This window comes from Engystomops pustulosus, chromosome 1 (genome assembly GCF_040894005.1).
Source record: "Engystomops pustulosus chromosome 1, aEngPut4.maternal, whole genome shotgun sequence".
Classification (NCBI taxonomy): Eukaryota; Metazoa; Chordata; class Amphibia; order Anura; family Leptodactylidae; genus Engystomops; species Engystomops pustulosus.
In genome coordinates this window covers 282491839-282518842 of record NC_092411.1, presented here as the reverse complement: position 1 = coordinate 282518842, position 27004 = coordinate 282491839, and the positions used below count along the sequence as shown (strand labels likewise).

Below are 27004 nucleotides of genomic sequence, written 5' to 3'. Positions count from 1 at the left end.
TTCCTCAATTCAGAGTCCGATATCTTTGGTTTCATCAAATCACGTCAACCATGTGGTCCTGTGATCCACAGAACCAGAGATACAGGGAGGTAAAAAATATATAGTGCCCCCTTTTCTGTAGCCCCCTCTATAGTGCCCCCATTTCATGTAGCCCCCCTCTATAGTGCCCCCTTTTCTGTAGCCCCCTCTATAGTGCCCCCATTTTATGTAGCCCCCCCTCTATAGTGCCCCCTTTTCTGTAGCCCCCTCTATAGTGCCCCCATTTCATGTAGCTCCCCTCTATAGTGCCCCCTTTTCTGTAGCCCCCCTCTATAGTGCCCCCATTTCCTGTAGCCCCCCTCTATAGTGCCCCCTATTCTGTAGCGCTCCTGTATAGTGCCCCCTTTTCTCTAGCCCCCCTCTATAGTGCCCCCTTTTCTGTAGCCCCCTCTATAGTGCCCCAATTTCCTGTAGCCCCCCTCTATAGTGCCCCCTTTTCCTGTAGCCCCTCTATAGTGCCCCCTTTTCCTGTAGCCCCCCTCTATAGTGCCCCCATTTCCTGTAGCCCCCCTCTATAGTGCCCCCTTTTCCTGTAGCCCCCTCTATAGTGCCCCCATTTCCTGTAGCCCCCCTCTATAGTGCCCCCTTTTCCTGTAGCCCCCTTTTAATGTCTTGATATGAAGAAGGCTACAGAAAAAGGGATATTATAATACCCCATTTTCTATAGCAACCCCCACATACCTATAATGTCCCCTTGTCTTTAGGCTTTTCATTGTGAGGAAAAAAAAATATAAATACCACATATACACAAGTATAAGCCGACCCAAGTGCCGGAAATGGGGGGGCGTGGCCGTCGGAAAACCCGACGGATTCGGAAAAAACTGCCGTATTTTAAAAAAATGCGCAGCAGCGACACCTGGTGGACATTGGGCGCAGGACCTTCATGAATCGCCGGAAGACCCGAACACTCGTCGGAGAAGCCGCCGCTGGAACACGAATGGACCGGGTAAGTAAATGTGCCCCAATATGTGTGAAGAACACATTGCAGATGTTTGCAGATGTTTTCACTAAAGAACACATTGCAGATGTTTCCGTACAATATGTGTGAAGAACACCTTGCAGATGTATGGTGGAGAACACCGTTCTGCACGCGTGTCTTCGGAACAGATTGCAGATGTATGGAAACATCTGCAATCTGTTCTTCAGTGTTCTTTCAATGTGTTCTTCACTTAAATGATCCCGTGTTCATTTTGCTCACCGTTTTCTTTGTATTCTTCACTGCTGTGTCCTGTTCCTCCCTCACTCGTCTGTGTCCTGTTCCTCCCTCTCTCCTCTGTGTCCTGTGTATCCCTCTCTCCTCTGTGTCCTGTGTATCCCTCTCTCCTCTGTGTCCTGTGTATCCCTCTCTCCTCTGTATCCTGTGTCTCCCTCTCTTCTCTGTATCCTGTGTATCCCTCTCTCCTCTGTGTCTCCCTCTCTCCTCTGTATCCTGTTCCTCCCTCTCTCCTCTGTGTCCTGTGTCTCTTCTATGTATCCTGAGTCTCTCTCTCCTCCGTTTCTTGTATCTCCCTCTCTCCTCTGTATCCTGTGTCTCCCTCTCTCCTCTGTGTCCTGTGTCTCCCTCTCTCCCCAGTGTCTTGTGTCTCCCACTCTTCTCTGTGTCCTGTGTCTCCCTCTCTCCTCTGTGTCCTGTATCTCGCTCTCTCCTCTGTATCCTTGTCTCCCTCTCTTCTCTGTGTCCTGTGTCTCCCTCTATCCTCTGTGTCCTGTGTCTCCCTCTCTCCTCTGTGTCCTGTGTCTCCCTCTATCCTCTGTGTCCTGTGTCTCCCTCTCTCCTCTGTGTCTCCCTCTCTCCTCTGTATCCCGTGTCTCCCTCTCTCCTCTGTATTCTGTGTCTCCCTCTCTCCTCTGTATCCCGTGTCTCCCTCTATCCTCTGTATCCCGTGTCTCCCTCTCTCCTCTGTATCCCGTGTCTCCCTCTCTCCTCTATATCCCGTGTCTCCCTCTCTCCTCTGTATCCCGTGTCTCCCTCTCTCCTCTGTATCCCGTGTCTCCCTCTCTCCTCTGTATCCCGTGTCTCCCTCTCTCCTCTGTGTCCTGTGTCTCCATATCTCCTCTGTGCCCTGTGTCTCCCTATCTCCTCTGTGCCCTGTGTCTCCCTCTCTCCTCTGTACCCAGTGTCTCCCTCTCTCCTCTGTACCCAGTGTCTCCCTCTCTCCTCTGTACCCAGTGTCTCCATCTCTCCTCTGTACCCAGTGTCTCTCTCTCTCCTCTGTACCCAGTGTCTCTCTCTCTCCTCTGTACCCAGTGTCTCCCTCTCTCCTCTGTACCCAGTGTCTCCCTCTCTCCTCTGTACCCAGTGTCTCCCTCTCTCCTCTGTACCCAGTGTTTCCCTCTCTCCTCTCTATTCTGTGTCTCCCTCTCTCCTCTGTGTCCTGTGTCTCCATATCTCCTCTGTGCCCTGTGTCTCCATATCTCCTCTGTGCCCTGTGTCTCCCTATCTCCTCTGTGTCCTGTGTCTCCCTCTGTCCTCTGTGTCCTGTGTCTCCCTCTCTTCTCTGTGTCTTGCGTCTCCCTCTCTCCCCAGTGTCTTGTGTCTCCCACTCTTCTCTGTGTCCTGTATCTCGCTCTCTCCTCTGTGTCCTGTGTCTCCCTCTCTTCTCTTTGTCCTGTGTCTCCCTCTCTCCCCAGTGTCTTGTGTCCCCCTCTCTCCTCTGTATCCCGTGTCTCCCTCTCTCCTCTGTATCCCGTGTCTGTCTCTCTCCTCTGTGTCCTGTGTCTCCCTCCCTCCCCAGTGTCTTGTGTCTCCCTCTCTCATCTGTGTCCTGTGTCTCCCTCTCTCCTCTGTGTCCTGTGTCTCCCTCTCTCCTCTGTGTCCTGTGTCTCCCTCTCTCCTCTGTGTCCTGTGTCTCCCTCCCTTCCCAGTGTCTTGTGTCTCCCTCTCTCATCTGTGTCCTGTATCTCCCACTCTCCTCTGTGTCCTGTGTCTCCCTCTGTCTTCTGTGTGCTGTGTCTCCCTCTCTTCTCTGTGTCCCGTGTCTCCCTCTCTTCTCTGTGTCCCGTGTCTCCCTCTCTTCTCTGTATCCTGTGTCTCCCTCTCTCCCCTGTGTCCTGTGTCTCCCTCCCTCCCCAGTGTCCTGTGTCTCCCTCCCTCCCCAGTGTCTTGTGTCTCCCTCTCTCATCTGTGTCCTGTATCTCCCACTCTCCTCTGTGTCCTGTGTCTCCCTCTGTCTTCTGTGTGCTGTGTCACAACCTGCTCTCTGTACCCTGTCTTCCTTCTCTTGGTTGTCTTTCTTCTCTCTCTCCATCTATTCACCACCTCCTGTGAATTACAAGTTCTTTCCCCTTACCAGGCTTTTAATATCACAGATTTATACACACATTGTCATACACACACTAAGACATAACACACAATGATAAGCTGATAAACATGCATATATTATACACACATATTCATACAAATATAATACATGCACATTAAACATAATTGCATATATCATACACATATATCAAGCATAAAGGCATACATCATGTTATCAGACTTCTTGTAGGTCATACTTGGTGTTAGGGGGTTGCCTTTCAAGGTACTAAAAGGAGCCTTGGAAAACGTATTTGCATACTTCCCTACAGACATACATAAATATCATACATACACAAATAAATCACACACACATATATTTCATACAAGTACACCTACTTATCATACAAAAACCTACATCACACACATATCATACATGCACACATACATTGGGAGGGGGCGGTTCCAGCCTGGGCTCAGGCTTTAGCGCATTTCTACACCTGGCAGGATCCAGATTGGATATCTCTGATCTCTGAGCCCCCTGATACATCCGGCAGGTGACGGGGGACAAGGTTTGGTTCATATGCTGGTGCATTGTGCACTATTAATTTGCAAACATACACTCACATACATCCACACTAGTATACACATGTATATTGATAAACACAGGCACATACATTTATACACACATGTACATCCATGCACATACATACATTACTACATACACATTCATTAATACACAAATACATTCATACACACAAACATTAGTACACGCACATATACAGTACATTCTTACACATACAGTACATACATTTCATTCCATACATATAGGTCACAAATGCATTTATACACACATGAATTTAAATCAACACGTACTGCACATTCAGTTACAAACTTGTTTGCTGGAGTGTGTCTGTATGAATACACATACACACATATTAAAATCCACAGGTCTTTATTTACATATACAGACACATTCATACATTCATTAATTCATGCACACACACATACATTCCCATACATATACAAAGTGTAACTGGATACTGCAAAGAAATATAAACTCTTGTAGCAAACTTGACTTTTTCCATGGACTTTAGCTGTGGGATGTCATGCTGCAGATCATTATCTGATACTAGGTAATGTTATCTACATCAGTGCTGGATGTGATTGGAGCAGTGATTGGAGCAGAAGCCTCCATACATACACAATTACATAAAAACATACTTGCACACATACATATACACATACATACATACATGCACACATACATATACACATACATTCATACACATGCACATATGCATACATTTCATACATATACACACATACATATACACATATATACATTCATACACATAAACAAATACATACACACACATATACATACATGCATGCACACATACACATACACATGCATACATACACATATACATACATTTCATACATATACACACATACACATATATACATTCATACACATAAACAAATACATACACACACATATACATACATGTATGCACACATACATATACACATGCATACATACACACACATATACATACATTTCATACATATACACACATACACATATATACATTCATACACAAAAACAAATACATACACACATATACATACATGTATGCACACATACATATACACATACATTCAGACACATACATACATGCACCTGTACATACATTCTATGCAGACACACATACATATACACATACATTCATACACATACACACATGCACATATGCATACATTTCATACATATACACACATACATATACACATATATACATTCATACACATAAACAAATACATACACACACATATACATACATGTATGCACACATACATATACACATACATTCAGGGCAGCCATCAGGAAATTCGGGGCCCCATACAGCAAAAGTGTCTGGGCCCCAACACACCCCAAAACCGAACAAGCCTCCTGCCCCCCGCAGTGACCTTTCACAAACAGGGTTTGAGGCCTGTTGCTACGACAAGGCACACTCTTCTGGTAGATTGCCAATAGGAGTCATACTATTGAACGTCACGTGCAATTTTTCACATTTTCATAAAAAAAGCTAAATCCTGCTATTGAGGGACCTGCTCAGGTTTCAAGTCACTTTGAGAGGCCTAAATAAAGTAAAACCCCATAAATTACTCCATTATAGAAACTACACCCCTCAACGTACGTAAAACAACTTTTATGAAGTTTGTTAACCCTTTAATTTACAGGGGTTAAAACAAAATCGGATGCAATTTCGAAATTACATTTTATTTGGCTAAATGAATGTGTTTTTCATAAAATGTACAAATTCTCAGTGGATAAAATTCCAAAACGCTCCTCAAAATTTGATCCCCCATCTCTCCCGCGTATAACAATACCCCATATGTGATGGTAACTGCTGTATGGGCACACGCCAGGGCATTGAGGGGGAGCTGCGCCATTCAGAGCAGATTATGCATTGTCACTTTTTATTGGCTATACAATCTTTATTTTTTTGGCAATTTGGACATTTAAGGGCTTATTTTTTGCGACATGAGATGCACTTTACAAATACTTCATTTAAGTGGGTCTATAGCTTTTCGATGAGATTTTATTAACTCTTTAATGTATGGAGGAAAAGAAAATTGTCAATTTGGGGTTTCTTTTTTTTGTATATTTTGGGGGTCGTACACCATACACTAAAAATACTATAATATTTTCATTCTATAGATCACTACGATTACGGTGATACCTCATTTATATAGTTTTTCATTTATTTTTACAATTTTACTGGAGAAAAACTAATACAGAGGAAATTATTTGTTTCTGCATCGCCATCTTTTCGGGAACTTAACCTTAATATTTTTTGGTTGACAGAGCTAGTTTAGGGCTTATTTTTTACGTGTTGAGTTGTTCTTTCAATTGGTACCATTTTGGGGCACATAACTTTTTTTGATCACTTTTTAGAACATTTTTGTAAAGGGATTTTATGAAAATTTATATTTTTGGCGAGTTTTTCGGGTTTTGTTTTTACGGCGTTCACCGTACGGGTCCAATAATGTTTCTGACTTATTGTACAGATTGTTACGGACGCGGTGATACCAAATATGTGGGGGGTTTTGGTGATTTTCAGGTATTTTTACTTTATTAGATGTGTATAGGGAATGTTTGTGTTTAGGGGACTTTAACTCTATTTAATTAATTATTTTTATTAAAAATTGTGTTTATTCAGTGTTTTTAACTTTTTTTTCTTTACTTTTACAGGTTAGCTTGAACAAGTGATCCACTGATCACTTGTTCAAGCTATTCTTCACCTAATACAGTGTAATACAGATGTATTACACTGTATTATGTGAAACACTGAGCATGCTGCGCATGCTCAGTGTGTCACAGCCGGTTCCTGCCAGGAGGCACGGACCCGGCACCCGGAAGAAGATCGCGCAGCCCCGGGCACCGGCAGTCCCGGGGCTGCGATCAGAGCAGCGGGACCCCCCCGGTAAGCGCCGCGGGGGGGTCCGAATCCTGTTAAATGCCCCTAGCACGCCGCGGTCAGCGCGACCGCGGCGTGTTAGGGGTTAACACCCGCGATCGGAGAAATCTCCGATCGCGGGTGTTAGAGGAGGGTGTCGGCTATAATATATAGCCGACACCCGCAGCTTCTGGCCCCGGCTCCATTCAGGAGCCGGGGCCAGAAGTTTGACGTACTATTACCGCATATTACCCCACCGGCCGGGCCCCCCCCCCTAGTGTCTTAGAGTCCGGGCCCCATAGGGCAGTACCAGTTGTACTGCCCTATCGGCGGCCCTGCATTCATACACATAAACAAATACATACACACATGTATACATACATGTATGCACACATACATATACACATGCATACATACACACATATACATACATTTCATACATATACACACATACACATATATACATTCATACACATAAACAAATACATACACACACATATACATACATGTATGCACACATACATATACACATGCATACATACACACACATATACATACATTTCATACATATACACACATACACATATATACATTCATACACATAAACAAATACATACACACATATATACATACATGTATGCACACATACATATACACATGCATACATACACACACATATACATACATTTCATACATATACACACATACACATATATACATTCATACACATAAACAAATACATACACACACATATACATACATGTATGCACACATACATATACACATGCATACATACACACACATATACATACATTTCATACATATACACGCATACACATATATACATTCATACACATAAACAAATACATACACACATATACATACATGTATGCACACATACATACACGCATACATTTATACACATACACACATACATATACATTCATACACATACACAAATACGTACACAGATACATATACACATACATTTATACACACATACATATACACATACATTCATACACATATACACATACATACATACACACATGCATACACACATACATTCATACACATATAAACACACATACATACATTGTATTGATTGTATATCATACCACACTGACTGTAGGTCATAGATCTGCATGTATTATGCATACATAATATAATATATAGCCCCATGCAGGGTGCTTCTATGGGTAGACATGTTCCCCAGTGCTGGGTGCCAGGTGGGGGCGCCCCCGTGCTGTGCCCGCTTTATCTAGATGCTGTATAGGGAGGACACAGACTTTCCATGATGTTCCTCTGGATACAGTATGGCTAAGATTGTTAGGACACAGATTTTCTCCCCCAGGGACTATGATTATGCAAATAGGCATCCCAGGGACAGGATGAGGCATTATGGGTACAGCGAGGGGATTCTTGCTATAAGGTCTGACATTGTGATAAAATACCCCCCATACATGGGTTCTGGATGTCATCTTATTAAAGTACACTGCAGACAGCCTAACTCCAGTCCGAAATGGCTGATAACAGAGAACAATAGCTAATATTTGCTTGTACCAGAATAGTTATGTTTCCAAACTCCCTCCCTGCATATCTCTTGCTAAAGATCCATAGCACATAGTAGTAGTGTGACTGCTGGGGGTGGTAGTCATAAAGGGGGTATATATGAGGATCATGTGCTGCCCACATAGAGTGTGATAATGTTATACCGCATAAAGCGCTCATAGAGAAACCACATGCATCTATCTATCTATCTATCTATCTATCTATCTATCTATCTCATATCTATCTATCTATCTATCTATCTATCTATCTATCTATCTATCTATCTCATATCTATCTATCTATCTATCTATCTATCTATCTATCTCATATCTATCTATCTATCTCATATCTATCTATCTATCTATCTATCTCATATCTATCTATCTATCTCTCTATCTATCTATCTATCCCATATCTATCTATCTCCTCTCTATCTCATATCTATCTATCTATCTATCTATCTATCTATCTATCTATCTATCTATCTATCTCCTATCTATCTATCTATCTATCTATCTATCTATCTCATATCTATCTATCTATCTATCTATCTATCTATCTATCTATCTATCTATCTATCTATCTCATATCTATCTATCTATCTCATATCTATCTATCTATCTATCTATCTATCTCATATCTATCTATCTATCTATCTATCTATCTACAACCTGTATCCAGGGCCTGTGAACTATTAACAAGCCCCAAAGCAAATAGCGAAGGGGCTGAGGACTGTAGGGGGTGGTTTCTAGCCTTCTGGTAGGCTGGTGGGGCTTGCCCCTTTACTCCTCCCGTGTGAGGTCACAGGAGGCGGTGTTTGGGGGCGGGTAAGGACCCGCCCGGTGGTTTATAAAGTCCGAGAGCACGTGGGGGGGCCTCTTTCCTTCTGCCCCCTGGACCGAAGAGGCGAGAAGTCACCCTCCCACCCTGCCCTCAGAATTATTTCTTTTCAGCTTTTCTTTCCTTGGTTCTGGCTGTTTCCTTCTGTTTTCCTACAGTTGTCACAGCGAAGGCGGAAGTTACACAGGCCCTAAGGCGCTGGAAGATGCCCACATGCCGGCTGCAGGGCCGCAGCCGCCATTTCGGGCGAAGTCGGTTCTCAAGATTTTGAAGATGCCAAGCGGGCCTAGCAAGTTGGGAATGTTTTAATTTATAACATTATTTAATAATTTATCTTAGTTGTTAATAAACGCTGTGGCCTTCCCACATTACCCAAACATTTAGTTTCCCGGTCTGTTGATGGGTGGTTAGTCTAGGTACACGGTCAGGTACCAGACGGTTGGGTGGTTAGTCTAGGTACACTGTCAAGTACCAGGCGGTTGGGTGGTTAGTCTAGGTACACGGTCAAGTACCAGACGGTTGGGTGGTTAGTCTAGGTACACGGTCAGGTACCAGACGGTTGGGTGGTTAGTCTAGGTACACTGTCAAGTACCAGGCGGTTGGGTGGTTAGTCTAGGTACACGGTCAAGTACCAGACGGTTGGGTGGTTAGTCTAGGTACACGGTCAAGTACCAGGCGGTTGGGTGGTTAGTCTAGGTACACGGTCAAGTACCAGACGGTTGGGTGGTTAGTCTAGGTACACGGTCAGGTACCAGACGGTTGGGTGGTTAGTCTAGGTACACGGTCAAGTACCAGACGGTTGGGTGGTTAGTCTAGGTACACGGTCAAGTACCGGATGGTTGGATGATTGATCAGGGTACAAGGTCAAGTACCAAACGGTTGGATGGTTGATCAAGGCACAAGGTCAAGTACCAAACGGTTGGATGGTTGATCAAAGTACAGGGGCAAGTACCAAATTTAAGGTTTGGGTTTGTTAATCCCTACAGTCCTATATACATCCTGTATCCAGGACCTGTATACTATCTATATACATCCTGTACCCAGGACCTGTATACTATCTATATACATCCTATATCCAGGACCTGTATACTATCTATATACATCCTATATCCAGGACCTGTATACTATCTATATACATCCTATATCCAGGGCCTGTGAACTATCTATATACATCCTATATCCAGGACCTGTATACTATCTATATACATCCTGTACCCAGGACCTGTATACTATCTATATACATCCTATATCCAGGACCTGTGTACTATCTATATACATCCTATATCCAGGACCTGTATACTATCTATATACATCCTATATCCAGGACCTGTATACTATCTATATACATCCTGTATCCAGGACCTGTATACTATCTATATACATCCTGTATCCAGGACCTGTATACTATCTATATACATCCTATATCCAGGACCTGTGTACTATCTATATACATCCTATATCCAGGACCTGTATACTATCTATATACATCCTGTACCCAGGACCTGTATACTATCTATATACATCCTGTACCCAGGACCTGTATACTATCTATATACATCCTATATCCAGGACCTGTATACTATCTATATACATCCTGTATCCAGGACCTGTATACTATCTATATACATCCTGTATCCAGGACCTGTATACTATCTATATACGTCCTGTATCCAGGACCTGTATACTATCTATATACATCCTATATCCAGGACCTGTATACTATCTATATACATCCTATATCCAGGACCTGTATACTATCTATATACATCCTGTATCCAGGACCTGTATACTATCTATATACATCCTATATCCAGGACCTGTATACTATCTATATACATCCTGTACCCAGGAACTGTATACTATCTATATACATCCTATATCCAGGACCTGTATACTATCTATATACATCCTATATCCAGGACCTGTATACTATCTATATACATCCTGTACCCAGGACCTGTATACTATCTATATACATCCTGTACCCAGGACCTGTATACTATCTATATACATCCTGTATCCAGGACCTGTATACTATCTATATACATCCTGTATCCAGGACCTGTATACTATCTATATACATCCTGTACCCAGGACCTGTATACTATCTATATACATCCTGTACCCAGGACCTGTATACTATCTATATACATCCTGTATCCAGGACCTGTATACTATCTATATACATCCTATATCCAGGACCTGTATACTATCTATATACATCCTATATCCAGGACCTGTATACTATCTATATACATCATGTATCCAGGACCTGTATACTATCTATATACATCCCATATCCAGGACCTGTATACTATCTATATACATCCTGTATCCAGGACCTGTGTACTATCTATATACATCCTATATCCAGGACCTGTATACTATCTATATACATCCTGTATCCAGGACCTGTATACTATCTATATACATCTTATATCCAGGACCTGTATACTATCTATATACATCCTATATCCAGGACCTGTGTACTATCTATATACATCCTGTATCCAGGACCTGTATACTATCTATATACATCCCATATCCAGGACCTGTATACTATCTATATACATCATGTATCCAGGACCTGTATACTATCTATATACATCCCATATCCAGGACCTGTATACTATCTATATACATCATGTATCCAGGACCTGTATACTATCTATATACATCCTGTATCCAGGACCTGTATACTATTTATATATATCCTATATCCAGGACCTGTATACTATCTATATACATCCTATATCCAGGACCTGTATACTATCTATATACTGTATCCAGGACCAGTATACTATCTATATACATCCCATATCCAGGACCTGTATACTATCTATATACATCATGTATCCAGGACCTGTATACTATCTATATACATCCCATATCCAGGACCTGTATACTATCTATATACATCCCATATCCAGGACCTGTATACTATCTATATACATCCTGTATCCAGGACCTGTATACTATTTATATACATCCTATATCCAGGACCTGTATACTATCTATATACATCCTATATCCAGGACCTGTATACTATCTATATACATCCTATATCCAGGACCTGTATACTATCTATATACATCCTATATCCAGGACCTGTATACTATCTATATACATCCTATATCCAGGACCTGTATACTATCTATATACATCCTGTATCCAGGACCTGTATACTATCTATATACATCCTATATCCAGGACCTGTGTACTATCTATATACATCCTGTATCCAGGACCTGTATACTATCTATATACATCCCATATCCAGGACCTGTATACTATCTATATACATCATGTATCCAGGACCTGTATACTATCTATATACATCCCATATCCAGGACCTGTATACTATCTATATACATCATGTATCCAGGACCTGTATACTATCTATATACATCCTGTATCCAGGACCTGTATACTATTTATATATATCCTATATCCAGGACCTGTATACTATCTATATACATCCTATATCCAGGACCTGTATACTATCTATATACTGTATCCAGGACCAGTATACTATCTATATACATCCCATATCCAGGACCTGTATACTATCTATATACATCATGTATCCAGGACCTGTATACTATCTATATACATCCCATATCCAGGACCTGTATACTATCTATATACATCCCATATCCAGGACCTGTATACTATCTATATACATCCTGTATCCAGGACCTGTATACTATTTATATACATCCTATATCCAGGACCTGTATACTATCTATATACATCCTATATCCAGGACCTGTATACTATCTATATACATCCTATATCCAGGACCTGTATACTATCTATATACATCCTATATCCAGGACCTGTATACTATCTATATACATCCTGTATCCAGGACCTGTATACTATCTATATACTGTATCCAGGACCTGTGTACTATCTATATACATCCTATATCCAGGACCTGTATACTATCTATATACTGTATCCAGGACCTGTGTACTATCTATATACATCCTATATCCAGGACCTGTGTACTATCTATATACATCCTATATCCAGGACCTGTATACTATCTATATACATCCTGTATCCAGGACCTGTATACTATCTATCTACATCCTATATCCAGGACCTGTATACTATCTATATACATCCTGTATCCAGGACCTGTATACTATCTATATACATCCTGTATCCAGGACCTGTATACTATCTATATACATCCTGTATCCAGGACCTGTATACTATCTATATACATCCTGTATCCAGGACCTGTATACTATCTATATACATCCTATATCCAGGACCTGTATACTATCTATATACATCTTATATCCAGGACCTGTATACTATCTATATACATCCTATATCCAGGACCTGTATACTATCTATATACATCCTGTATCCAGGACCTGTATACTATCTATATACATCCTATATCCAGGACCTGTATACTATCTATATACATCCTATATCCAGGACCTGTATACTATCTATATACATCCTATATCCAGGACCTGTATACTATCTATATACATCCTGTATCCAGGACCTTTATACTATCTATATACATCCTGTATCCAGGACCTGTATACTATCTATATACATCCTATATCCAGGACCTGTATACTATCTATATACATCCTATATCCAGGACCTGTATACTATCTATATACATCCTATATCCAGGACCTGTATACTATCTATATACTGTATCCAGGACCTGTATACTATCTATATACATCCTATATCCAGGACCTGTATACTATCTATATACATCCTATATCCAGGACCTGTATACTATCTATATACTGTATCCAGGACCTGTGTACTATCTATATACATCCTATATCCAGGACCTGTGTACTATCTATATACATCCTATATCCAGGACCTGTATACTATCTATATACATCCTGTATCCAGGACCTGTATACTATCTATCTACATCCTATATCCAGGACCTGTATACTATCTATATACATCCTATATCCAGGACCTGTATACTATCTATATACATCCTATATCCAGGACCTGTATACTATCTATATATATCCTGTATCCAGGACCTGTATACTATCTATATACATCCCATATCCAGGACCTGTATACTATCTATATACATCATGTATCCAGGACCTGTATACTATCTATATACATCCCATATCCAGGACCTGTATACTATCTATATACATCATGTATCCAGGACCTGTATACTATCTATATACATCCTGTATCCAGGACCTGTATACTATCTATATACATCCTATATCCAGGACCTGTATACTATCTATATACATCCTATATCCAGGACCTGTATACTATCTATATACATCCTGTATCCAGGACCTTTATACTATCTATATACATCCTGTATCCAGGACCTGTATACTATCTATATACAGCCTATATCCAGGACCTGTATACTATCTATATACTGTATCCAGGACCTGTGTACTATCTATATACATCCTGTATCCAGGACCTGTATACTATCTATATACATCCTGTATCCAGGACCTGTATACTATCTATATACATCCTATATCCAGGACCTGTATACTATCTATATACATCCTATATCCAGGACCTGTATACTATCTATATACATCCTGTATCCAGGACCTGTATACTATCTATATACATCCTATATCCAGGACCTGTATACTATCTATATACATCCTATATCCAGGACCTGTGTACTATCTATATACATCCTATATCCAGGACCTGTGACCTATCTATATACATCCTATATCCAGGACCTGTATACTATCTATATACATCCTATATCCAGGACCTGTATACTATCTATATACATCCTGTACCCAGGACCTGTATACTATCTATATACATCCTGTATCCAGGACCTGTATACTATTTATATACATCCTATATCCAGGACCTGTATACTATCTATATACATCCTATATCCAGGACCTGTATACTATCTATATACATCCTGTACCCAGGACCTGTATACTATCTATATACATCCTGTACCCAGGACCTGTATACTATCTATATACATCCTATATCCAGGACCTGTATACTATCTATATACATCCTGTATCCAGGACCTGTATACTATCTATATACATCCTGTATCCAGGACCTGTATACTATCTATATACGTCCTGTATCCAGGACCTGTATACTATCTATATACATCCTATATCCAGGACCTGTATACTATCTATATACATCCTATATCCAGGACCTGTATACTATCTATATACATCCTGTATCCAGGACCTGTATACTATCTATATACATCCTATATCCAGGACCTGTATACTATCTATATACATCCTATATCCAGGACCTGTATACTATCTATATACATCCTGTACCCAGGACCTGTATACTATCTATATACATCCTATATCCAGGGCCTGTATACTATCTATATACATCCTGTATCCAGGACCTGTATACTATCTATATACATCCTGTATCCAGGACCTGTATACTATTTATATACATCCTATATCCAGGACCTGTATACTATCTATATACATCCTATATCCAGGACCTGTATACTATCTATATACATCCTGTATCCAGGACCTGTATACTATCTATATACTGTATCCAGGACCTGTGTACTATCTATATACATCCTATATCCAGGACCTGTATACTATCTATATACTGTATCCAGGACCTGTGTACTATCTATATACATCCTATATCCAGGACCTGTGTACTATCTATATACATCCTATATCCAGGACCTGTATACTATCTATATACATCCTGTATCCAGGACCTGTATACTATCTATCTACATCCTATATCCAGGACCTGTATACTATCTATATACATCCTGTATCCAGGACCTGTATACTATCTATATACATCCTATATCCAGGACCTGTATACTATTTATATACATCCTATATCCAGGACCTGTATACTATCTATATACATCCTGTACCCAGGACCTGTATACTATCTATATACATCCTATATCCAGGACCTGTATACTATCTATATACATCCTATATCCAGGACCTGTATACTATCTATATACATCCTATATCCAGGACCTGTATACTATCTATATACATCCTGTATCCAGGACCTGTATACTATCTATATACATCCTATATCCAGGACCTGTATACTATCTATATACATCCTATATCCAGGACCTGTATACTATCTATATACATTCTATATCCAGGACCTGTATACTATCTATATACATCCTATATCCAGGACCTGTATACTATCTATATACATCCTATATCCAGGACCTGTATACTATCTATATACATCCTATATCCAGGACCTGTGTACTATCTATATACATCCTATATCCAGGACCTGTATACTATCTATATACATCCTATATCCAGGACCTGTATACTATCTATATACATTCTATATCCAGGACCTGTATACTATCTATATACATCCTATATCCAGGACCTGTATACTATCTATATACATCCTATATCCAGGACCTGTATACTCTCTATATACATCCTATATCCAGGACCTGTATACTATCTATATACATCCTATATCCAGGACCTGTATACTATCTATATACATCCTGTATCCAGGACCTGTATACTATCTATATACATCCTATATCCAGGACCTGTATACTATCTATATACATCCTGTATCCAGGACCTGTATACTATCTATATACATCCTGTATCCAGGACCTGTATACTATCTATATACATCCTGTACCCAGGACCTGTATACTATCTATATACATCCTATATCCAGGACCTGTATACTATCTATATACATCATGTATCCAGGACCTGTATACTATCTATATACATCCTATATCCAGGACCTGTATACTATCTATATACATCCTGTATCCAGGACCTGTATACTATCTATATACATCATGTATCCAGGACCTGTGTACTATCTATATACATCCTGTATCCAGGACCTGTATACTATCTATATACATCCTGTATCCAGGACCTGTATACTATCTATATACATCCTATATCCAGGACCTGTATACTATCTATATACATCCTGTATCCAGGACCTGTATACTATCTATATACATCCTGTACCCAGGACCTGTATACTATCTATATACATCCTATATCCAGGACCTGTATACTATCTATATACATCCTATATCCAGGACCTGTATACTATCTATATACTGTATCCAGGACCTGTGTACTATCTATATACATCCTGTATCCAGGACCTGTATACTATCTATATACATCCTATATCCAGGACCTGTATACTATCTATATACATCCTGTATCCAGGACCTGTATACTATCTATATACATCCTATATCCAGGACCTGTATACTATCTATATACATCCTATATCCAGGACCTGTATACTATCTATATACATCCTGTATCCAGGACCTGTATACTATCTATGTAATCCGCACTGGCAACGAGGCAAATATTTTGAAAAATGTATTTAATCCATAGGTAAGTTAAAAATATGCAAAAAAGGACTAGAACATTATTATGACCGTATGTATTCTTAAGTGATGCCTTTTTGCATATTTTTTAACTTACCTATGGATTAAATTACTTTTCCTTCATGATTTCCTTGGATCCAAACCAAACGCTGGCGTCTATTCATCATCCGGCCCGGCCTCATGGGCTGAGACATGCAGACATAGGGGGAGCAGGAGCAGCCTCTCCTATACTTACATTATATACTATGTATCTACATCTTGTATCCACCTCTGTACTATCTATACTGTGTATCCATGACCTGTGTACTACCTACCCCTTGTATCCAGCCCCTGTATACTACCTACATCTTGTATCTAGGACCTTTATACTCTCTATACACATTCTATATCCAGGACCTGTGTACTATCTATATTGTGTTTACATGACCTGTATACTAACTACCTCTTGTATATAGGACCTTTTTACTATCTACATCTTTTATCAATGACCTCTGTACTATCTATCTACACCTTGTATCCAGGACTTGTATACTATCTATCTACATCTCGTATTCAAGACCTCTGTACCTCCCCATCTACGTATCTACATCTCGTATCCATGACCTATGTTCTATCTACATCTTGTATCCATGACCTGTGTTCTATCTACATCTTGTATCCATGACCTCTGTTCTATCTACATCTTGTATCCATGACCTGTGTTCTATCTACATCTTGTATCCTTGACCTGTGTTCTATCTACATCTTGTATCCATGACCTATGTTCTATCTACATCTTGTATCCATGACCTCTGTTCTATCTACATCTTGTATCCATGACTTATGTTCTATCTACATCTTGTATCCATGACTTGTGTTCTATCTACATCTTGTATCCATGACCTGTGTTCTATCTACATCTTGTATCCATGACCTCTGTTCTATCTACATCTTGTATCCATGACCTGTGTTCTATCTACATCTTGTATCCATGACCTGTGTTCTATCTACATCTTGTATCCATGACCTGTGTTCTATCTACATCTTGTATCCATGACCTGTGTTCTATCTACATCTTGTATCCATGACTTATGTTCTATCTACATCTTGTATCCATGACCTGTGTTCTATCTACATCTTGTATCCATGACTTATGTTCTATCTACATCTTGTATCCATGACCTGTGTTCTATCTACATCTTGTATCCATGACCTGTGTTCTATCTACATCTTGTATCCATGACCTCTGTTCTATCTACATCTTGTATCCATGACCTGTGTTCTATCTACATCTTGTATCCATGACTTATGTTCTATCTACATCTTGTATCCATGACCTGTGTTCTATCTACATCTTGTATCCATGACTTATGTTCTATCTACATCTTGTATCCATGACCTGTGTTCTATCTACATCTTGTATCCATGACTTATGTTCTATCTACATCTTGTATCCATGACCTGTGTTCTATCTACATCTTGTATCCATGACCTGTGTTCTATCTACATCTTGTATCCATGACCTGTGTTCTATCTACATCTTGTATCCATGACTTATGTTCTATCTACATCTTGTATCCATGACCTGTGTTCTATCTACATCTTGTATCCATGACTTATGTTCTATCTACATCTTGTATCCATGACTTGTGACTATGTAGATTTTGTATCCATGACCTGTGTTCTATCTACATCTTGTATCCATGACTTATGTTCTATCTACATCTTGTATCCATGACTTATGTTCTATCTACATCTTGTATCCATGACTTGTGACTATGTAGATTTTGTATCCATGACCTGTGTTCTATCTACATCTTGTATCCATGACTTATGTTCTATCTACATCTTGTATCCATGACTTGTGACTATGTAGATTTTGTATCCATGACCTGTGTTCTATCTACATCTTGTATCCATGATCTGTGTTCTATCTACATCTTGTATCCATGACCTGTGTTCTATCTACATCTTGTATCCATGACCTATGTTCTATCTACATCTTGTATCCATGACCTGTGTACATCATCCTCCATCAGGCTGGTCCGGTCCTCACTATTGTCCTGCTTGTCCTCCTCTATTCTTCGATGTGACCACCAAGGACCATCCCTCTCCCCCTCCTCTGGCCCCTCGGACGTCCCGCGTCTTACCTGTCCACACTGATGACACACAGGGTCATGATGGAGGCCGTGCAGCACATGACATCCATGGCTATGAACACATTGCAGAAGACTTTGCCAAAAAGCCATTTCCCCCCAACCAAGTCTGTGATGATGACAAAGGGCATGACAGCGATGGCCACCGAGAGGTCGGCCGCCGCCAGGGACACCACCAGGTAGTTAGAGGGCTGCCGTAGCTTCTTGACTATACACACGGAGATGATGACCAAGCCATTGCCAGCTATGGTGAAGATGGTGATGATGGATAACACAACCCCGATGACGATCTTCTCGATGTCCCCATACAGCAGGATCTCCTCTCCGCAGTCGGTGGCGTTGGTCTGGTTAACAGTGGCCAAGTCTTGTTCAGTAGTAATGAGGGGTCTGTCAGTCATGAATGCAGGTGGGGGACAGGGCGGCTGAGCGCTGTATGAAGAGAGATGGCCGACTGTCACTGGACTGGACTGGACCTGAACCAGCATCCCCCCTCCTGGACCTCCTCACTGATGGCAAAGTCACCGAGATCCTGGGGAAGACTCCTGGAGGAGAAGAGATGATGGAGATCAGATACACAGGAGGCCACATACAGCACAGACATGATTAATGCAACATCCCGGCTTTCCCGTAATTCCCATATAGAAATCCCTGGGAGAAGAGGATTCCGGAGGAGATTACTTCCACTCCATGTCGCTCTTCTTAAGTTCCGAGCGCTCGCTTCCCGTGTCAGCTCTCATTAGGAGGAACATGTAGCGTCTCCTTCTACCTCTGGCACTCAGGTAGATGCCACACAGAGGACAAGCAAATCGTGGAGACCCTCCAAGACGGCGAGCCCCTCCGTGCTATGGACAAGGCACCTGGCGTACGTCATACAGTGCAGTGCAGATGTAGCAGAGCTTTGTGATAGAGATGTAGCAGAGCCGACTTTGCTCTAGTCATTCCATTCCGGTGTCAGAACAGGTAGCGTCTCCTTCCCCCTCTGACTATACTACCAGCAAACTCCTCATTACATTAGTCATATAGTGTAGATGTAGCAGAGCTCATGTGCTACCGACGTAGCAGAGATGACTCCCATCCTGTGTCAGCTGTTATTAAGCAAAGTGTGTAGGGTCTCCTTCTACCTCTGGCAACCAAATCATGTAAACCATACAATGACCAAGCCAGTGAGCCCACTGTGCCATAAACAATGCACATATACTACAACCCTTTGCTTATAGTATATGTGTATAGATGTAGCAGAGCTGAAGCAGGACAGATGTAGCAGAGCTGACTTTCCTCAAACCCCTCAAGTCCAGTGTCACCTGTCATTAAGCCAAACACATGGCGTCTCCTTCTACCTCCTGCAGGATGCTGATGTTATATACAGCATGCAGTGAAGTACAGATGTAGCAGAGCTGACTTTGCTCAAACCACTCAGTTTATATGTTTCCTCTCATTAAGTCAAGCAGGGAGCATTAGCTTCTACCTCTGGCACATAGACGATAACCAATTCACGGAGATTATCTTACCAGCGAGCCCCTCTGTGCTGTGTACAATGCATATATCCTGCAACTCTGGGCTATGAGCACGCCATCCCGTACAGATGTAGCAGAGCTGACTGTGTTAAAACCCATCAGTGAAGATGTAGCGACTCCTTTTACCTCTGGCACTCAAGTGGATCCCGTTCGGAGGAAACCAAATCATGTTCTACAGACAATTCACATTTCCTACAAGCCTGTGCTATAGTATAGGAAATGCAATGAAGCAAAGATGTAGCAGAGCTAACTGTGCCCACACCACTCAACTCCAATGTGTATGTAATGCAGTGATGTACTGATGTAGCAGAGCTGACTGCGTCCACACCACTCAACTCCAATGTGTATGTAATGCAGCAAAAGACGAGGGGGCACTGTCTCCGTCTGGAGAAAACAAGGTTTAATCACCGGAGGCGACAGGGCTTTTTTACTATGAGAACTGTCACTCTGTGGAATAGCCTGCCTCAGGCGCTGGTCACAGCAGGGACAGCAGAGAGCTTCAAGAAGGGTCTAGATTCCTTTTTACACCTAAATAACATTGATGGTTATGTTATATAGAATTGTTTCCCCTAAATCCCTTCCTCATCCAATCCCTTCCCTTCCTTGGTTGAACTTGATGGACAAGTGTCTTTTTTCAACCGTATAAACTATGAAATGTACTGATGTAGCAGAGCTGACTGCGTCCACACCACTCAACTCCAATGTGTATGTAATGCAGCGATGTACTGATGTAGCAGAGCTGACTGCGTCCACATCACTCAACTCCAATGTGTATGTAATGCAGCAATGTACTGATGTAGCAGAGCTGACTGCGTCCACACCACTCAACTCCAATGTGTATGTAATGCAGCGATGTACTGATGTAGCAGAGCTGACTGCGTCCACACCACTCAACTCCAATGTGTATGTAATGCAGCGATGTACTGATGTAGCAGAGCTGACTGCGTCCACACCACTCAACTCCAATGTGTATGTAATGCAGCGATGTACTGATGTAGCAGAGCTGACTGCGTCCACACCACTCAACTCCAATGTGTATGTAATGCAGCAATGTACTGATGTAGCAGAGCTGACTGCGTCCACACCACTCAACTCCAATGTGTATGTAATGCAGCAATGTACTGATGTAGCAGAGCTGACTGCGTCCACACCACTCAACTCCAATGTGTATGTAATGCAGCGATGTACTGATGTAGCAGAGCTTACTGTGCCCACACCACTCAACTCCAATGTGTATGTAATGCAGCGATGTACTGATGTAGCAGAGCTGACTGCGTCCACACCACTCAACTCCAATGTGTATGTAATGCAGCAATGTACTGATGTAGCAGAGCTGACTGCGTCCACACCACTCAACTCCAATGTGTATGTAATGCAGCAATGTACTGATGTAGCAGAGCTGACTGCGTCCACACCATGCAACTCCAATGTGTATGTAATGCAGCGATGTGCTGATGTAGCAGAGCTGACTGCGTCCACACCACTCAACTCCAATGTGTATGTAATGCAGCGATGTACTGATGTAGCAGAGCTTACTGTGCCCACACCACTCAACTCCAATGTGTATGTAATGCAGCGATGTGCTGATGTAGCAGAGCTGACTGCGTCCACACCACTCAACTCCAATGTGTATGTAATGCAGCAATGTACTGATGTAGCAGAGCTGACTGCGTCCACACCACTCAACTCCAATGTGTATGTAATGCAGCAATGTACTGATGTAGCAGAGCTGACTGCGTCCACACCACTCAACTCCAATGTGTATGTAATGCAGCAATGTACTGATGTAGCAGTGCTGACTGTGTTCACGCCATTTGAGTCAGCACTGAAATCCGAAACCATATTTACTTGTCCCTTCTGCAAAGCGGTGCTAGCGAGTAAGTAATGCAATGTAGCAGAGCTGACTGTTCCCATACCACTTGAGTCATTACTCAACTCCAATATGTACCCGTATTTACCTGTACCTCCTGCAAAGCTGTGCTAGTGTGTACGTAATGCAGCGATGTACTGATGTAGCAGGGCTGACTGTGTCCACACCACTTGGTTCTTGTGTCATCCATCTCCGATGTGTATTTTCTCCTCCTGCCTCCCGTATAGTTGCGCCAGTGTGTACATAATACAGCAAATGTGCAGATGTAGCAGAGCTGACTATGTAAAAGGACATATCCATACCAGCCCGGGCGGTGCCAGGTGACAAACCCCTCTGTGCTATGTATGTTCCGCTCTTTAATAGTTAAATGAGACATTTACCAGTGAAGGACGCGCTCAGGTCTGGTGTTAAATGAAGCGAGGCGCATATATATGTTATATAAGGGGGCGGTCATGCAGGATTAATGTAACCCACATTCTGCGCGCTCTATAGGGTACGGTACCTGCTCCGCTAGATGCTTGGTGTAGGGTGCGCTGTAAGACGCCCTCAGTCACAGTCATCTTCTTAGTTCTTGAGGAGTAAATCCAGTGTCACCTGTCTCATAAGTGAGCTCAGCGATCAGCAGGTCTCATGAAGCCCCCGGTCCTGGCAGCCGCCCCCGGCATTGTGTGCAGTCACTTTCCATAGAGGGGTCCTGGCTGTCCCTCCTCAGGACCTGTCACTCTCACAGTCTCTCCATGTGTAAAGTGCAGCTGATTGTGGAGCGGGAGAAGTCGTCTCCTCGATCTGGTGACGTCACAGACTCCCAGCAATGAGCAGCCGCTTACAGGAGAGAGGAAATCATCCATAGGGAAGCATCACACACACTATAGCCCATCCCTTTAAGGTGCAGTCACGTGTGATAGGATTTTAGCTGTAAATTTAGAAAAGGCAAATTCCACAATGACTTATAGCAGCAGAAGAAGGGATTGTGATAAATCACTACAAATCAAAGCGGATTATGAGATGAGTGTGCATGTGTGACAGGGGAGTGCAAGGGAATAGCTGCCCTGCACAAAGATTAAGAGGAAAGCCAGATGGAGATCTACATTAGTACAGGACCAGGTGAGTATCAGATTTGTGAGTGCAGAAAAGAAGGTTTCTAGTCACAGACAGCAAGCAGAGTGCCTGGAAGTATTCATGAGAGGAAGCAAGAAGAGGTATAAAGCTGTAAGTAAAGGCAGCGCTACAAATAAAGGTGTGTTTCAAAGATCCGACTAAAGAAGTTCTGGAAAAGTGATTAATAAAGGATGACACATCAGATGACCCATAACTGCAGCATGAACAGTGCGTCCTCTGCTGCAGGACTGATGTCACAGCCACAATCTGCTGCAGCCACTAATGACGTGTTATACACTGACTGTACACCTGTATCTATACTGACTGTACACCTGTATCTATACTGACTGTACACCTGTATCTATACTCTCTATACACCTGTATCTATACTGACTGTACACCTGTATCTATACTCACTATACACCTGTATCTACACTGACTGTACACCTGTATCTATACTGACTGTACACCTGTATCTATACTGACTGTATACCTGTATCTACACTGACTGTATACCTGTATCTACACTGACTGTATACCTGTATCTATACTCACTATACACCTGTATCTACACAGACTGTACACCTGTATCTATACTGACTGTACACCTGTATCTATACTGACTGTACACCTGTATCTACACTGACTGTATACCTGTATCTATACTGACTGTACACCTGTATCTATACTGACTGTATATCTGTATCTATACTTACTGTACACCTGTATCTATACTGACTGTACACCTGTATCTATACTCACTATACACCTGTATCTATACTGACTGTACACCAGTATCTACACTGACTAAATACCTGTATCTATACGCACTACACACCTGTATCTATACTAATTGTACACCTGTATCTATACTGACTGTACACCTGTATCTACACTGACTAAATACCTGTATCTATACTCACTACACACCTGTATCTATACTAATTGTACACCTGTATCTATACTGACTGTACACCTGTATCTATACTGACTATACACCTGTATCTATACTCACTATACACCTGTATCTATACTCACTACACACCTGTATCTATACTGACTGTACACCAGTATCTACACTGACTGTACACCAGTGTCTACACTGACTGTACACCTGTATCTATACTAATTGTACACCTGTATCTATACTGACTGTACACCAGTATCTACACTGACTGTACACCTGTATCTATACTCACTACACACCTGTATCTATACTAATTGTACACCTGTATCTATACTGACTGTACACCTGTATCTACACTGACTGTACACCTGTATCTATACTAATTGTACACCTGTATCTATACTGACTGTACACCTGTATCTATACTGACTGTACACCTGTATCTATACTAACTGTACACCAGTATCTACACTGACTATACACCTGTATCTATACTAATTATACACCTGTATCTATACTGACTGTACACCAGTATCTACACTGACTGTACACCTGTATCTATACTCACTACACACCTGTATCTATACTAATTGTACACCTGTATCTATACTGACTGTACACCTGTATCTACACTGACTGTATACCTGTATCTATACTCACTATACACCTGTATCTATACTGACTGTACACCAGTATCTACACTGACTGTATACCTGTATCTATACTCACTATACACCTGTATCTATACTGACTGTACACCAGTATCTACACTGACTGTATACTTGTATCTATACTCACTACACACCTGTATCTACACTGACTGTACACCTGTATCTATACTGACTGTACACCTGTATCTATACTGACTGTACACCAGTATCTACACTGACTGTACACCTGTATCTATACTGACTGTACACCTGTATCTATACTGACTGTATACCTGTATCTATACTGACTGTACACCAGTATCTACACTGACTGTACACCTGTATCTATACTGACTGTACACCTGTATCTATACTGACTGTACACCAGTATCTACACTGACTGTACAACTGTATCTATACTGACTGTACACCAGTATCTATACTCACTATACACCTGTATCTATACTCACTATACACCTGTATCTATACTGACTGTACACCAGTATCTACACTGACTGTATACCTGTATCTATACTCACTATACACCTGTATCTATACTGACTGTACACCAGTATCTACACTGACTGTATACTTGTATCTATACTCACTACACACCTGTATCTACACTGACTGTACACCTGTATCTATACTGACTGTACACCTGTATCTATACTGACTGTACACCAGTATCTACACTGACTGTACACCTGTATCTATACTGACTGTACACCTGTATCTATACTGACTGTATACCTGTATCTATACTGACTGTACACCAGTATCTACACTGACTGTACACCTGTATCTATACTGACTGTACACCTGTATCTATACTGACTGTACACCAGTATCTACACTGACTGTACAACTGTATCTATACTGACTGTACACCAGTATCTACACTGACTGTACACATGTATCTATACTGACTGTACACCTGTATCTATACTGACTGTACACCAGTATCTACACTGACTGTATACCTGTATCTACACTGACTGTATACCTGTATCTATACTCACTATACACCTGTATCTATACTGACTGTACACCTGTATCTACACTGACTGTATACCTGTATCTATACTGACTTGCATGACCGCACTCATTGACGAGCACGATCGCATTCATTGACGAGCACGGCACCATCTGCGACACATTACAGTCGCATTACCTGCGACACATTACAGTCGCTCGGTCTGAATTAGGAGGAGGAGAAGCCATGCGGTATAACGGATGTGTGTGAACTGACATCCCGCAACGCTTTGTGACCACG

General features: G+C 41.5%; 2 protein-coding genes across 2 annotated transcripts in view; both read right to left on the bottom strand.

The window, feature by feature from the left end:
* Positions 1–23905, bottom strand: part of LOC140083170 (5-hydroxytryptamine receptor 7) — a 50166-nt gene extending 26261 nt beyond the window's left edge. Inside the window, exons 1-2 of the mRNA XM_072126360.1 lie at positions 23576–23905; positions 19684–20231 (exon numbers count right to left, since the gene is read on the bottom strand). Of these exons, the coding sequence (XP_071982461.1) occupies positions 19684–20174 (491 nt within the window). The 5' untranslated portion in view covers positions 20175–20231; positions 23576–23905. The remainder of the gene's footprint in view (positions 1–19683; positions 20232–23575) is intronic.
* LOC140083154 (uncharacterized) lies at positions 697–3111 on the bottom strand. The gene has a single exon (XM_072126359.1). The coding sequence runs from the start codon at positions 2925–2927 to the stop codon at positions 1506–1508; it is 1422 nt and encodes a 473-aa protein (XP_071982460.1). The 5' UTR covers positions 2928–3111; the 3' UTR covers positions 697–1505.
* Positions 23906–27004: the final 3099 nt, after the last annotated feature.

Bases quoted from the DNA above. Each gene is read 5' to 3' on its own strand.
- LOC140083154 (XM_072126359.1), bottom strand. From the start codon at position 2,927: ATGAGAGAGGGAGACACAAGACACTGGGAAGGGAGGGAGACACAGGAC.